The 17,391-nt window shown below is 38.8% G+C and overlaps 1 protein-coding gene across 15 annotated transcripts in view; it reads left to right on the top strand.

Moving 5' to 3' along the window:
* PCDH10 (protocadherin 10) overlaps positions 1–12,890 on the top strand; it is a 54,869-nt gene extending 41,979 nt beyond the window's left edge. For 8 of the 15 annotated variants that reach the window (XR_008332233.1, XR_008332234.1, XM_053403394.1 and 5 more), the window contains one exon: positions 10,228–12,890. Coding sequence is in view for 8 of the 15 variants with exons in the window: in XM_053403399.1 (XP_053259374.1) it covers positions 10,228–10,270 (43 nt within the window). In the remaining 7 variants the exon portion in view is untranslated. Of the gene's footprint in view, positions 1–1,245; positions 1,322–10,227 lie in introns of those variants that run through there. The other 7 variants (XM_053403400.1, XM_053403397.1, XM_053403390.1 and 4 more) reach the window with 3 other exon arrangements.
* Positions 12,891–17,391: the final 4,501 nt, after the last annotated feature.

Below are 17,391 nucleotides of genomic sequence, written 5' to 3'. Positions count from 1 at the left end.
TGCACTGTCAGATCTGAACAGGAATAAATACTTAATTGTGAGTCATAGACTCCCTTGAGCTGCAGCAGCTGATTTTTGTACATGCTGTGCTTAGAACATGGGCTGTATGAAAACTCTACAAAGGCAGGAAGAATCTTCTGCTTTTCCCTGATCTAACTTACTGAGATGAGGACAGCCACAAGCTGCCATTTACCATAAGCAGGGCTGCATTTTTCTCTTACCAATTTCCATCAAATAATCCCTATGGCTATTTTTCCAGACATTTAAATGTCTATTTGTGAAGCATCACAGCTCTGGACCACAGGTTGTGAACAAGCTGTATGCAGGACCTGCTGAAGATCAGATCTTGGTTTCTTATTCTGATTTGTTTAACAACATTAAATGAGAGTTTCCTGATTCAGATGCAATGGGTGACTCTGGTCCAAAGCAAGCCAGGATTTCTGTATCAAAGAAAGTGAGGAATATACTGCCATGGCATGTGGTCATGCATCATAAACCGTGGTTTATGGAGCCATGGCCGAACATCTGAACAGCTACTATGTTCAATAAAGCTTACATCCAGTAAGTACCTAGGGATGGAGCTTTAATCTGGCAGATCACAATATAAAAGCATTTAAATAAAAAGTAGGGTTCCCCATTTCCCTGTTGATAATGGGATTCATTAGTTTTCTCCTATCCATATTGTCATTGCCCTTTTACAGACTCTCACATGCATAGAAATAAATGCACACATTGTTATAAATACATTTGCTATGTTTTTTGGTGGTTGCTGTATTATATTACATCCTGTCCTCTCTGTGTAGCTCTTAAAATCCATCACCTTTTGGGATAGAAACTGCTTTATATACCATACTGTGATTTGTGCCTTTAAAATATCTGAACTCTTCTTGGAATAAATGTGTTAAGGTAGAAAACCCCTGAACAGATTTAAAAAGCCTTTTCTCCTCCTGCTTCTTCTGTATAACTGATTGTTAATCCCTTGTCCCCCTAGACACATATTACAGGACCTAGTTTGTTGTGCAAATATGGTAGCAATTTTATTTAACTTTGCTAATGATTTAATAATAAGAAATGAAGCAAAAAAAAGGCACCAGACTCAAGGGATAAACAGAAAGCTATCCTCTTGATTCTCTTTTGGTGAACCATAATGAGGATACTGTAAAAAGCTTCAATATAGTGTGAGCTAGAATTCTTTATTTTTGATGTGAACTCTTGTAATAACCGTTATGCTTTCCGCCTCTCTAGGCCTTGCCATTTGTGGATCTCAAAGTGGATTATAAAAGAATAGTGATTTAAGGCCAGCAGATCCTCTGTGAGATAGGTAAGCATTATTATTCTCATTTTACAGATGGGGGAATCATGGACAGAGAGGTTTAGTGATGATTTCCTCCCCCAACCTCAAGACAAAGCCAGAAATAGCTCAGATATATTGTCTTCATATCTCCTGCTTTAACCACATGGCAATCCTTCTTTCCACATAACCTCTCTGACTCTATTTCCCCAACTGTAAAGTAAGGATAATAATACAGGTTCAGACAGATATTCGTGCAGGCACATTTCTTTGCCTGCTGAAAAGTGAGACATTAAGGTCTGACCCCACCTTTGAGGCTGGTCATATTCTTCCACTTGAAGTTTGGAGTGGAAAAAAGCTCTCTTAAATTTTGTGGAAAGGAATTAATTCAGCAGGATATTGGCTAGCTTTCGTTGTATGGTGAATTAAGAGTTTTAAAAACGGCATAATTATTTTTTTATGAGGTGATTTAGAAACGGTCAGATAGAGGCATCGTTGTACTCTGAACTGCATAATTTCCAAAACTAGAAGAATTTAAATACAGGTGTTTGTTTGCTTTTTAATATAAATAATTGTTCAGTATCATCCCATTGATGGCCAAACTAATGAAGCAGTGAAGGAGTTTACAACAGATGAACATGCATCATATTTTTATATAGATAAATTTAGGCAGTTAAATTTAGGCAGTTTAATCAAGATTCCAAAGAGCATTTTTACTTATATGGAAGCCACAGGCAAACAGTGAGTCCTCAGAGACCAAGCAAAAAGGAAAACAAAATCCCAGCAGAAGTGTGTTATTACTCGAGGGAAAAAAATCAATATTGATTAGACTCAGAAGGGACTTTTCTTACAACAGCTTATGTCTAAGAATCTCTTCTCCATGAATCCCCAAGATCTGCAGGGGTGGTGGTGTTTGTTATGATGGTTATGATGATAAAGGTAAATCAAAATCCTTAGATGAATGCCAGTTTATTCCCATTGGTCTAAATGGATTTAAATGTGCATACTTCAACTCCATTTGTTGTGTGAATCCCTCTACGCATCCTTCATTGGTTTAGTAAAACCAAATTGCTTTTTGAGCGTGTGTATGGCTCTGACTGCCAAAACACTCCAATATTTAGCAGTTGTTGCCTATGTATACATGCAGCAACTAAATGAATGGTAAACATCATGTTTCCTGGAACCTGGTTGGTTTTGAGATAGTGATAATATTCAAAATGCATACCATTGATATTTATTTTTTGCAATTGTAAGGAAATACTGGTTAATTGTTTTATTGTGATTTGACATTCTCAAACTATTTGTAATAATATTTCTTTTTCAAAGATTTTTGTGCAGATGCTTACATATATACGGTAATCATTCATTAACTGATGAAAAGCAAAGTGATATATGGAACACACTAAGTATTACATTTCATGTGGTTGTAGCTAGCAATGTGCAAACTTCTCCAGACTTAGTTCAATCTGGATTTCACGAAAACACCTTAATTTGGACTTCATTACCATCAGGACCCAGGATGTTCTCTGCCACTAACCCCTACCCAGACAGCCTTTGCTCTTGTCTCTTCCCTTTCCAAACCAAACCTGCATAGTATTGCAGGATGGGTGTGCAGACATGGGCAGGTACATTCATTACACTTCTGCTAAAGATACAGAGGCAATTACATCTCCCTTGCTTCCTGGTGGCTGTAGGTGCATTAGCCATTAAGGCCAACATGGAGACTCAGATGCAATTCCTTCCCTGGATTATTTGGTAAGCTTGGTTAGAGAAAGAAATGGGCAGCAGTTATTGGCTTAAATGATGACAGCCAAGCCCATTACGAGCTAAGTGCAAACTTAGTGGAGTATTGGCTTGGTTTGTTATTGGCATTAGATGTCCAAAACTGGGAGAACTGATTCCCAACTCCCTTTCCCCATTTATGACCTTTTGGCAGCATCACTAATTGAAACGAACATTTCCACCATATCTTACATTTACTTTTATTTGCTTCATTTATTTAATTTGTATACCACCCTTCATCTGAGTATCTCAGGGTGGTTCACAGCAAAAACATGCAAGATGAAAACACATGTGTAGCTTCTACTTGCCTTTAATCAGATTTATACATATACTGGTGATTCATGAAATTAATTAAGACCACATAAGTAATTAAGAACATTCACGTAATTAAGACCATATCATTTCACTCTGCCCCTACTACCAGGATGCTCGTCGAAAGATTACTGCCACGTTGCTTAGAAGAATGTCCAGAAGTTCTAATTTGGAATTGTCTAGTTTACTTCTAGAAGATGGAAAACCAGAGATTACAATATGAGTCACAAAATTTTGCATGTCAGCCTATAAAATCAGTCAGTCTTACCTACTGGATATATAAAGACTTCCTATCTCTCTTTTAAATTATTAAGCCTTCAGTTTTACTTACTTACCTTTTTGTTTTATTTTATTTTATCACTATTGGTACTTGTAGTATTAAATAGAGTATGCTGGTTTTTAACTAAATAATAAATTCTCTCTCTCTCTCTCTCTCTCTCTCTCTCTCATAATAAATCAGATACTGTTTCACACTGTCAGGATTCATAGAGTTTCTGAATCTTTAGAGATTCTCCCAGTTGTGGGGGAGCTGTTTATTTATGAGCAGCTCTTGCAGACTGGCAGAATGTTTAAATGCCCTAACCTTGTGGGCTGGGTTCAACTACATGAGACTTTCAGCCCCTCTCTTCTTCCATGATACCAATTTTCATTGGAAAGACCCAAACAATCAGGTCCCATCTATATGGTCAGGCTGGTTTCTAGATGCTTTTTAATCATTCTCTGAACCATACAGCAGTTCCCACATGAATTGGATAATATTGTCCCCAATAGATACCTTTGTCTCAGCAAGCAAAGAATTCTGAGGCTACACACCTTTTCTGGCTGTTTTGAGTGATTCACAATTCAGTGTGTTTCTTTATAGAAAATGCTAACTCCACCCCCATCTCTTCAAGTGATACTGACCCTGCTGTTTGTCCACATGATCATTTTAACATTATCTTCATCCCATCATGTCAAGGGAGTGTTCTTGTTGGGATTATTGTCTGTCTTTCAACTCTACGCAAGCATTGTTTTATAACAGAGATAGAGAACCTATAGCTGCCATCAGCTCCAACCTGCATGCCCAGTGCTCAGGGATGATGTGACTTCAGCAATATTTGTAGAGTCACAGTCTCCACCCTTGGATTACATGCTAACTTTGTTAAATTCTAGAGGATTAAGTGAGTTCAGGAATTGTTGTCCCAGGATCTGATCAAGTAGGCCTACAGTCTGTTAGTTTAATAACTGCATACTCTAATGAGTGTTTAAATTGGTTTTTAATTGATAGTGCCCCCTGGAAAGGGATATTCAGCATTGTCATGACACTGCTGTAATGAAATTGTGTGACTAGATAGATAGATAGATAGATATAAAGCTTGATTTAGTCAGTGCTTAATAGGTGGCTTCCTCAACAGTAAATAGTTGTCCAGATTGCACATAACACTAAGCAAAACCATAACTTAGCACAAGTGACTCTTCCAGAAAGAAGATCAAACCGTGTTGCTCTTCCTCTTGTCCTGCTGCCACTGTGCTTCCATAAACTAAACCATCCCATCCAAACCCAAGATCATGGTTTGTCTCCCCAAGACAAATTAAGAGAGGTGAGCCATAAAACAAACCTTGGTTACACCTTGTTGTTTGTTTGGAATGAGCCTTCGCAATGACTTAGCTTTACAGCAGCAGCTGGACTAGAAGAGGATAAAAGTGGCCACAAGGAAAGTTGTACAGAGACTGAATCAAAGCCTCTGTGCTATTTATTTGTGAGCGCCTCTTGGTTGTTGTTTTTTTTAATCTTAAAAGCAGCCAAGGTGGTAAATCAGTTCAGGGGTGCAGTTTCCAGCGAGATAGCTGTTAATCTGTTGCAACATAAACAACAGGGTCTTGTGGTACTTTAAAAACTGCCAAAATAATTACAGCACAAGTTTTCATGAAGTAGAGTCCACTTCATCAGACAAGGTGAATGGTAATCCTTAAATGCTTGTGCCATAATTACTATCAGTCTTTGACATGGCAGAAGAGACTTCGTTGTTCAGGGCTACATCAGCTTTTAGAACTTGTGTTGTTTTCCCAATATAATGCCCCCTACAAGCTGCCAATTTCCCCAATAGGGAAAAGACATGGAAACTGTTACGTGTCATTCCAGGGGGTACAATATGAGCTTTAGTAAGCAAACATTGAGGGATGCGGGTGGCGCTGTGGTCTAAACCACAGAGCCTAGGGCTTGCTGATCAGAAGGTTGGTGGTTTGAATCCCCACAACAGGGTGAGCTCTCATTGTTTGGTCCCAGCTCCTGCCCACCTAGCAGTTTGAAAGCGTGTCAGAGTGCAAGTAGATAAATAGGTATCGCTCCAGTGGGAAGGTAAACAGCGTTTGCGTGCACTGCTCTGGTTCGCCAGAAGTGGCTTAGTCATGCTGGCCACATGACCCGGAAGCTGTTTGCAGACAAACGCCAGCTCCCTCGGCCTAGAGTGAGATGAACGCGCAACCCCAGAGTTGTCCGCAACTGGACCTAATGGTCAGGGGTACCTTTACATTTCCCTTTAAGCAAACATCTGGAGGAATGGTTTCACACCTCTTATTCCCAATGCCCTGATTCTTTTTCTCCTGCATTGGTATTTTTAATAGTTTTTTTTTTAAAAAAATGGAGATCACGGATCTCCTCCTGTTTTATTTTGCTCGGATCATTATGGGTTACATCCTTCCCTGGCTCTTCTCTTCCGGAGGGGGAAGGAATTTTTTTGCTAATTTCCCTTCTCAGGCCCCTGCACTCATACCCCCAAAACCCTGCTACAAAGACTGCAGACCAGAGACCAACTGGCACAGTGTGAGGTAGGATGGAGGAGAAAAAGGGAAATAGGAAAAATCACTTTCTAGATCTGGCCTTTCCAGAATCAAAGTGCTTTCCATGAGGTGGGGGGGGGGACTACAACTGGACACAACAATAACATCCACTGACAACTTGATTTATTGATGTCTCTGTTTCTGCAAATACATGATTTGCATGTATTAATTCAGCTGTGGGTTATTAAAACACATTTTACTTTGATCCCAACACCTCCATCCCACAAACCACCTAAACAACAGATTCTCCATATGGCTTTGGCTACTGTGATGTCAACACTAGCTGTAGGATGTTGCAAAAAGTAACACTTCAAGAAAATAGGCATTCTCTTTCTTTTTTAAAATGTAAAGTAAAGCCACACTAAAGAGGAAACAGTATCTCAGTTCGCTTCATACTTTGTATTCCAATACATAATGAACAGAGTCTACTTTCAGTTTTCCTATTCTAGTAGCTTACCGCATAGTGCTGAAATCCAAACTGCAGTTTACAGTTCTGCAAGAAGTTCAGTGGGATCTTTTCTCTTTGTTCAAGCAACTGATCCTCACACCAGATCGCAAACTCCTTTTAAAACTCCTCTTACTTTCAAAACTTGCTACCATGTGGGATGGAGGACTGTTGGTAATAGGGTTGTCCTCATAGAACTGATTTCATTGGATTCTAGGCAGTTAGTATCATCATGTATTTTGTTCATTTAAAATTCAATATAAAATGTTTAAACAATTCCTTTTTGAAAGCCTAATGGTGTCTCCACTACATCCAATCATGCCTTCCAAAATAGCCAGAAAACTCATGTTGAAGGAAGGGAATCTTCATCCTATTGCTTTTCAGTGGAAGAGTTTCATTCTTTCACCTGCAATCCATAAAGTGTCAAGTTTATCAAGTGATAAACCTTGATAAAGCATCCTATATAAGTGTAAGAGTTTCCTGCTTTTCGTTGTTTATTTTAGTTTTTATTTGGATTGTGTTTATTGTTAGTTTGCAATAGGATAACATCAAAATATATTGTAGGCCTTTTGGGGGAAAGGATGTATGTAAATTTGTTGCTTATTTTTTATAAATATAAATATGCATATATTTACTTTTTATACTGCCTTTCAGTAAAAATAAATAAATGCATATATGTAAATTTTATATACTGCCCTTCAGTAAAAAATAATCACAGGCTACATAAAAGTAAAATGCAAATAAAGACATAGGTAAAATAAATAAACAAGTATAAACATAATAGATACCAAAGCTGCATATTCTTTGGACTAAATATTATTCCAACTTTTTAGTGTGTTTTGTATAATTTTGCCATAGTTTCCTTTAAAATTATTGATAGGATCATATATTATTATTATTATTATTATTATTATTATTATTATTATTATTATTATTACAATTTATTACCTGCCTTTCACCCCCAAGGTCCCAGGGTGGGTTACAACAATTAAAACACAATATCAAAATGTGTTTGAAACAAATTAGGGTTCAAAGCAATTTAGGTTTAAAACAAACTAGAGTGTTCAACAATATTTCTGAAAAAAGTTTTAATTTATTGCCATGTAGCAATGTTTTATTAAAGCAGTTATAGGGATTTCTTTGTATTTCCTTCCCTCATGATGAAGCTTTTTTTTTTTAACCCGCACCTTAGAATCTGAAGACGGTGAAACATTGGAGGTTAAATTTCACCCCATAAAACATGTTAATGATGATTCTTCCATGTGGCCTTTGATAGTTTGATGGCAAACCGTGTATTGACACAAGTGTAATATTTTCAAAAAGAACACTTCAAGAGAGCAAGTTTCTTTCTCATCTTAGCTGCAGGCATACGATTCAGATGAGAATTTGATTTGGTGTCTTTTCTGAATGCCGCTACAAATTGTTTGTTACCTTTGCTCCCAATTACAGTCAAAATAGCTGATGTCTGGTGCTAACAATACACGGCTAGCATAGCTGGCAGATTTGGATACCCGTCTGCTAATGCGCTGGCCCTTTTCACCTACAAAAAAGAAGGTCAATTTTCAGCATGACAGTAAATGCCTGGATTTGAATGGTGGGATTAGTGCAACATATTTTCGTTTTCTGTCAGTCCCAGAAAATACATATATCTGTTGGTGACTACGATAATGGTTCAGTTGAAAGGGAAGGAAAAACCAGTTTAAGATTGTTGTGGGATCTTTAGCTTTAGCAAATAGGAGAAAGGAGAAAGCAAATTGGTTTCAAAGTGCTACTTTTATCATGCTATGTTGAAGTGAAAGTGTGCTTCTTCATCATCCAAAATGTACAAAAAGCATTATTGAATCCTTGCCATGGCCTACCAGATTATTTATTGAAAAATAGAGTACCACAGAGCCTGCAACAAGTGGAGTTTGTTCCTCAAGTCCAGTTGTTTCATTTGCATTCCCTTATAATCCTACTGGCCATTTCACTAGGATTCCAGCAGTCATTTCCTAAACCAACAATTGTAGCTTTAGGAGAGACAGTGGCTCACTGGCTCTGAAGTTATAGTATCCCACTATCAATCTCAGGTGACTCCAAGTACCTGAGATAGCAGTTCTTGGAAAATTTGACTCGTAAATCTAGAGAGCTGCTATTATTTAGCCAGCCAGTCCTAGTTCCAGGGTAGGTTCCTATACATATACCTGATATCGCTTGAATTGGTGTTTTCATTGAAATTTTTTTTAGTGTCTTCAAGGTGAATGTGGTTGATGTACAGTGGAACCTCGTATTATGTACCGTCCTCCTTGCGAACGATTGCGGGTTACGAGCTCCGCTAACCTGGAAGTAGATGCTCCCAGTTGCAAACTTTGCCCCAGGATGCGAGCGGAAGTCATGTGCCAGCAGTGGGAAGCACCATTAGCGAAAGCACGCCTCATATTATGAGCAATTTCGGCTTAAGAACGGACCTCTGGAACGAATTAAGTTTGTAACCAGAGATACCACTGTACAGTGGTACCTCAGGTTAAGTACTTAATTCATTCCAGAGGTCCGTACTTAACCTGCAACTGTTCTTAACCTGAAGCACCACTTTAGCTAATGGGGCCTCCTGCTGCTGCCACACCGCTGGAGCCTGATTTCTGTTCTTATCCTGAAGCAAAGTTCTTAACCTGAAACACTATTTCTGGGTTAGCGGAGTCTGTAACCTGAAGCGTATGTAACCTGAGGTACCACTGTAAAAGCTTTCTCTAGCCTGGTTTGCACATAATGCTAAACTTTGTTTCTTTAAACTATGGTTTGTTTGCTTGTCCAAGCCCTGTCCAGCAACTTAACTAGGGTTTCTTTACTGTGAACAAACCATAGTATGAAGCCATGGTTTGTTGCTAGCATACAGACCGTAGTTTGCTTTAACTATTTCTTGGTGTTTTGTGCAAACCCAGTACACATCCTTCACCATACTATGTTAGGCCACCCCATCCTAGACATGTAATCAAGCTATAAAGGCATGAAACAAGAGCATCTGGAATACAATAATGCAATCTTGAGATAAACAAGAGCATTATGTGTGAACCAGGCCACTCTCCCCTTGTCTCTCTGGTGTGCAATTTTGGCACTACCAGCTCTGAATATGATGGATTCATGAGGCAAGCTGCTCTAGAAATAGTAGAACTATCATGCAGAAATAGATTGTGATTGGAACAATACATTGTATAGATTGTCCATGTTCTTCAGTCTAGGTTACAATTCTACATAGGTAGCTATAACCAGGGCTACCAGAGAAGTCATAACAAGAAATTGGGTTTCAGTAATGTAAAATCACAGTAATTCTCCTCTCCTAAATCTATAATTCAGCATGATCCTTTAAAACACTGTATTTTTGCTAAACCACATCCACTTTGTTGTAGCAACTTTACTATCTGCCTATCAAAATGGAAAACTACTGAAATAGAACATTAAAGCCCAGTTACCACTGCTACCTATGGAGTACTGAATTCTGCCCACTGCTGTTTCATCTGTTTAATATAGAGCACCAGCTATGTGTTAACATGCCACAGAATTATTCTTTGTTTTCTCAGAAGTTTCTTTCTTTCCCCCACAGCACGGAAAAGGATATGCTAGTCAATTCTACGGGACTTACCTGAAGCAGCATGATTTGCACAAAAGTCGACCAACAAAAGCATCAACTTTTCAACGTCATTATCTTGGCCATCTGATTCTGTGTAAAACTGAAGATTTACTGTGCTGTTGGAGACATCTTGGCCAATAATAGGACCTAATTGCTCTCAGCAGGCCTGAGAAATGAGTTGAAATGTATGGAACTGTAGAAACTTCAAGGGGCAACTGACTTTGCCTCCCTGATCAGTGTGTGCCTGTTTACAGCACTATATCGCTCTCTGTTTCTCTTTCTCTCTCCAAAATGTCACTGAGCCCTTTAGATGTTTATATTCGCCACAAGAAGCCAATCGTACAGATTTTAAAAAAAGGAAACGTGCATTATAAATGCAATATCACTGTTTTAAACTTGACTGTTTTATATTATTTTTGTGTGATCAAGTGTCCCCCAGACTATTCCAACTTTACAAAAGAAATTGTGAATCATGTTCTTTTCACCTGTGGGTCATGGAAATGTTGTTAATCTGCAGACCCACAAAATATCAAAGACATTCTGTAGTTTATACACCGTGTTGCAAAGTGTTTACTGTACTATTTCAAAGCTTCTAAATAAATATAAAATATATATATTATATTACATATAATTTTCCGGGAAACGTGGTACCATTTAGTTGATTTTTAAATGAATTCATACAATCCGCACCATACACTAAAGCGAGAAGGTAATTCAGGGTCCTTAAATTATCCTTGCCTAAAAATAAAATAAATCTTTAATAATACTTCCCAAATTTTTGTACTTTGGTCAATCCTGTTTGTCCTTGTTAAAAAAAAAAAGCTGTAAGCAACAACATTTTTTCCTGAAAGTTGTACTGAATTTTCAATGCCAAAGATACAGCTGTCAATAATTATGAAAATGAGCACTGACTATGTACTATCAAAGTATATATATCAACCTCCATTATTTTGATTCTATTTCTATGGTTTTTAATTTGGAATCAAAAAACTTTTTATAAAGGCTCTATAAACTCACATGTATATGTTGTTAAAGAGTACACTGGGTGTCTGTACATTTTGCAATGTAAGATATGATGTTAAGTGAAGATAACTATTTTAAGGCAATCTCCCCACACACACATGCGCCACCAGACTCATAGCTGACAACATATATCATCCTTTAACCTTGTTTTGCACAATACATCTTTTCATGCTGACTTGCAGTGGTTTTCAAAGAAAGACCAACCACAAAGTCATACATGTTGCCAAGCCATTAATTTGATTAATTTCTCTTTAACGTAAAAGCGATTTGAAGTTAGGAATAGTCAGAACCAGCTTCAGTGGTAAGCAGGTTAGTCCTGCCTGTGTTATCGTTTTGTAGTTTGGATGGTTTGAAGCGCCTCAGAAAGGATATTTTTATCAGAAAAAGAATAAATTGTCAAAAATTCAAAATGCTACAAAGTAAAGGCTTCCTTTACTTTCATGGCCTCTGATTACAAGTACCATTGTAAAAAGAAAGGTCAAATATAGTGAGGTTTTTCGTTTGTTCTTTCTGTCGTAATGCTACTGTCTTTTTCTTTCTCTCTGATGACTACCTGTCAAATGTTCAGGAGAACAACAACCATAAAAGCATGTCTTGTGTTTCAGTTGGAGGTAATGGATGCAGTGCCCTTTTGAATGAAGGATAAGAATCCACTCTTTTTATTTTGGAAGCTTTTGGTTCATACCCTAGGAACATAAAATTGCTTCCTTGCTGACTATGAATTCTGTTCACAGGGTATATATGACTCGGTATAAGTAAGGGTGGGGGGGGGAGTGAAAATACTATTACACTATTATTATTATTATTATTATTATTATTATTATTATTATTATTATGAAGTCTGTGTATACAGCAATGCACACATGAAGCTTCCCTGCAGGCAGACTTCCTCATTCACTTCTGTGGTGGGGGTAACTGTTTGCAAGCATATCGTTGTACTTCCAGGTCTGTAAGTGCATCAGAGTCCCAATAGCTGCAAATTGTTGCAGAGCAGACTGACACCAGTAGTAGCTACAAGAATTTATTCCGTCAATTATTTTCTGCCATATTCCCATTGTGTGAATGGGAACTGTGTGTACAAAAGTTGTTGACTTATAAGCAATGTTAGTTTCCAAACTCGTAACAAAACAAAACAAAATATTCCTGCTAAATACTTTTAGTGCATATTTCTAAATTATTTATATATTGACAGGGATTTCTTGGGATCCATTTAACAATGTGTATTATATATGAATCACAGAAGAAGAAGAAAGCACACAAATTAACTATTAATTTGAGCAAACACAGCCGTAAATTCTTCTTTAGCTTTAGGTAATGGGAGTTCTGGTCACCTATATGCCTTGTTAAGTTTTATGGCGGGGAGGGGGGAATGGGCTATTAATAATGAAATGTGTGAAGAATATTTCATTTGAAGAAATCTGTCAACTTGAGCGTGCTTTTAAGGCAAGAAATGAAATGCCCCTCCTGGAACTGGTTTTGCTTTATTTTTATAGCCTCTCTATACAGAGGTGTATACTGTAAATTAGAGTTGTTTCTAGTCCTGTGGAGAAAAAAATATCACTTTTTCTTTTTCTTTTTTATAGACTATTAAAGGTGTTTTTATTTACTGAAAATCTCCCTCACATTTTGCCCGCAACTTTTTTGGGGAAAGTATTCATAATGCTGTTATTTCATCTGTCTTTTCTAGTGCATTTATTCCATCTCTCTCTATAATAGATTATGAGTAGAAGACATGGGCATGCATCAATTCATTTCATGCTTTCGCCTTTCCTTACTCTCCTGTTTCTGTATATGCTTAGTGCAACTGAGGTCAGTGGGAGACTTGTGCATGGAAACATGATCAAGCTTTTAGATGCCTAAACAGAAGATGCTAACTACTACAAAGGGGAATGGTCCAAGGGCAACTTCCTTCCCCAACCTGGTTGCCTAAAGATGTTTTGGCCTAGGACTCCCATCAGCTCAAGCCAGCATGACCAATGGTCATTCATGGAAGATAAGTCTTGTAGTCCAACAGCGACTGGAGGGCATCTGGTTGTGGGGTAGCCTGATCTACTACTGTCAGTGATTACCTTTTGTTACTACAAGGTGTCTTCTGGTATGTGTCCCTAGCAGAGCGTTTTCTGGTATTTGTGGCCTGGTGGAAACTCAAACCTATGTTTTTAAAAACCAGTAGCACATTATGCAGGTGAAACAATTCACCACACGGACTGATGTGGGAAAATCTCTTCATTTTGAAGAAACAATTTTAGAAAAATTTGACCTGCTGGAGAAATTAAGCATATTCCTCTTGCTCAGCAGCAGCCAATGTGGTGACTTCCAGATCTATGGGATTTCAGCTCTAATAATCCTTAACCATTGGCTGCACAGGTTGGGTTAGAAGGAAGTCGTCCAATTTCATCAGTACAGCATCATGCTGGCCACCTCTGCTGTAGCTATTGCATAGACAAGAGTGTAAAATATTCAAATAGCTTAAATACTAAGTTTGTTGACTTGATGCACTTTTGCTGTAGGCAAAAAGGCAACTGGGATTTTTTTCTGATTTCCTTGTGAACCATCAAATGTAGAATTTGATTTTCTTTCAAGACTCCTAATTCTCTGCACTTTCACTCATCCCAAGACTCTTGGGGAAACATTCACAGCAGCTTCCAATACAGTATGAGAAGTTGCTGTGAAAGATATAGAAGTTTCAGGTGTGATCCTAAAGGACTTATCCAACACAACTAAAACCAACATAATCTGCTTAAGGAGAATGGATCCTTCTAGCTTTCTGCATGCCAAATGCCTGCAGAGGTATAGAATATCTGAGGTGGTACAAATGCAGTTCTGCAGCTGAAGCTAAGCAGGTTTAAGACTTGTAAGCTGCCTGATGGGAAACTACCCAAGTACAAGAGAAAAGTATGTTGTGGACTATTTGAAGGAACTACAGGATGTCAGTTTCTCAGGCATGGTAGACTTGCAGCAATGCAGCCGGGGGGGGGGGGCGGTATTGGAAATGACAACATGCAGCTACTTTTAGAATAGTTTGCATCCACTTATTAGATAGCATATCAAGGTGTGTGTGTGGTTTGGATTTTTCATCAAAATTATATGAATGGGCCCCAAATCCCATAACAGATGGGTGGTTTTAAAAGCCAATATATTTTATTTTATTTTGTTTTTACTTTGAGGATCTTTCCCTAGAGTAAAAATAAACAATTTAAACAATTCCTTGCATTTCTGAACGATGTTTAAGTTTTCCAATATTGATGAAGTATGTAAAATGGCATTTAGTATTTCAGCCTCAGATTCACAAAGCTGCATATGGCACAGAACCTCAGCTTCCTCCTTTCAACAGCAAGCCCCTGATAGGATCTGCATTTGATCTGATCTGCATTGTCCAGCAAGATTCTCCTACACCTTGCCAGAAATTTCACAGAAGCCCCCATTGCAATGAGGAGATTTCAGCTGTGAAAAATTGAGCAGGTCCAGGTTTAAAGCTTGAGTAGGTTGCCTTGAGCCTGGCCAATACAATTAAATTATAATTGCTTTTGGTTATGTCACAGAGATTGTAAACAGATGCAGCCTGACATGTTAGGAACCCTGGAAAGCTGTCTTATAATGAATCAGATCATTAGTCCACCTAGCTCAGTGTTGTCTACACTGACTTGCAGTGGCTCTCCAGGTTTTCATCCTTTCCAAGCCCTACTTGAGATGCCAGGTAAAGACCCTTGGACCTTTAGCTTTTAAAGCCTCTGCTGTTAACACGGAGCTGTGGTCATTCACCGTAATGTTAAGTCAGTAGCAAGAGTTCTCATGGCAACATTTTCCAAACTATACTTTCTTTGCAATTTTTTAAAAATTTCGTTTAATATCATGGTTTTAATGTCCAACAAATAGTTCAAATGTCCAACAAATAGATGGAAAACAAGATTTAGCCCTTTTATGTTATGTAGCTTAAGCTGCAACTGCAACCTCAGTTAACGGAGAACAATCCAACCACCACCATCACCACCACTTATGCCAGGATTGGGTTGAGTAGAAGCAAGCTGGCTTCCAGATCTGTGGGCAGGCAGCACCCCCACCAGTGGAAACCAGTGAAGAGGCCCCAAATGGGGCACTCTGGGGCAGGGAAGGGACTGAGCTGGCTGAGGACCTGCTGACTCCCAAGCCGGTCTCGCAGCTTTGCAAACTGACGTTGGGCCCAGTCTGGACCCGATGGTCCTGCCTCACACATTCCATTGTGGCTCCCATAAGTAGAGTTGCCACATGTCTTGAATAAAACAGGGTAGTCCCATATTTCAATGTAAAATGCTGTGTCCTGTATTGATACAGCTTTGTCCTGTATTTCAAGTCTCTTTCTCTGCCCAGTTAAGGATCATCTCCAAATGCATGTGTTTGAAAACGTGTGTGAAAGGTCATGTCTTTAAGCTCTGGGTAGTCGAGCACAGACAGATTTACAAATTCATGTTTATGTGCACATGTGTGCATGTGTGTGTGACAAATTCCAGAGGAGCCATCCTATTAGGCTGCAATAGATCTTAATGGATTGCTTTGAAGCCACCTCAGCACTAGAAGAAAAAAAGATGTCCCACCCTGTATTTTGCCAGAAGAAAGATGGCAACCATACCCATGAGACTTCAGAAGCAGCTGTGGCTCCACCTCTCCCAAAAGGCACAAGGTCAGGGGTTGCACGGAGTTTGGATTGCAACCTAAATACAATTGAACACACTTCAATATACTTCTTGCTAAGCACAACCAAGCTTTTATTTAATTTATTTATTTTAGTTATTGCCCATCTACACATTCTTTTCTTATTTAGGACTGCTTCACTCATGGTTCACACACACATGCAGCATATATAGGGAAGGATCTTAGCTTGGTGAGCACAGGCTTGGAGCACAGGCTTTGCATACAAAAGTTTCCAGGTTCATACCCTGGCAACAGGAAATATGCCTGTATGAAACCCTATAAAAATGCTGCCATTCAGTATGGACAGTAATGGGCTGAAAGCACCAATGATCTGATTTAACTGGCCCTTGCCATTATTCCATAAACATAAGGGCTCTGCTGGATCAGGTCAAAGACAAATTTGTCCAGCATACTATTCTCACAGTGACCAACCAGATGGTTTTAGAAAACCTGCATTCGGGACCTGAGTGTAGTAAAACTCTCCCCCACATGTGTTCCTTGCTATTTATAGGCATATTGCATCCCAACTGTGGAGGTAAAGCAACACCATTGTGGAAGGTGGTCTTCTAACACACTATGGAAAATTTGCAAAGTTTCCTGAAGGCTGCTACTGGCCAAGCGCCTTGATCCATCAGTTCATATCCAAGTGACCTGTTGCACACACAGATTCATCTACCTGCAGGACTCTTGTGAAAGCAACATGCACACATAGATACCATTCTTGAAAGGAACAGTGAAGTCCTGTTTGTAGGCTTTACATGTGAGCCTCAGTGAAATGAAATACTGTTACATCCCAACAAAAGGTGTGATTCCCATTAATTTTGATGTGCCTTGGTCAACAGCAGCTTCTAATGGGTTGTGTTCACAATCCTGAAATTAATAATAAACTTCAGGGGTGGACCAAATGTATCTGGGAGTTGCGGATTAAATGGAGAATAAAAATGGTGTAATCTGTCCAGTATTCCAATAAGACTTCATATAACCAGGGATGGAAAATCTTTTCAAGAGCTCTCACATCTTATCCTGCACCCCACGTGTCTGCTAATATGCCTCTGGTATAAATGGAAGTGTGCACATAAATACTGTCTTCCTCTCGCACACAGCCCATTGCTAATTACCAGCAGGTGAGGCAGCCACCTCAGGTGGCAGGATCCACAAAGGCAGCACATCCGGTCTCCAAGGGATGTTGTGTTGGTACTAAAGGGTTAAGAGGTAACAAGTCGCTCTAATCACTGAGCAGCTGGAAGTCATTAAGCATCCAAGAATGTGAGTTAGTTTGTATAAATAGTCAGTTCACTCAGTTTGTGGCCGGTGGGCTGATATGAGTTAGGTTTAGAGTAAAGTTTTCTTTATGCCGGAGATAAGAGCATGTGTGCTTTATCGCCAGGGTTTTCTTTTGTAAATAAAGTTTTTTCCTGAGTTCCAAAGTGCTTGCTCCAGGATTCT

Source organism: Podarcis raffonei, chromosome 9, assembly GCF_027172205.1.
Source record: "Podarcis raffonei isolate rPodRaf1 chromosome 9, rPodRaf1.pri, whole genome shotgun sequence".
Taxonomy (NCBI): Eukaryota; Metazoa; Chordata; class Lepidosauria; order Squamata; family Lacertidae; genus Podarcis; species Podarcis raffonei.
The sequence above is the reverse complement of the archived record's forward strand: the minus strand, read 5'-3'. Positions and strand labels throughout refer to the sequence as shown.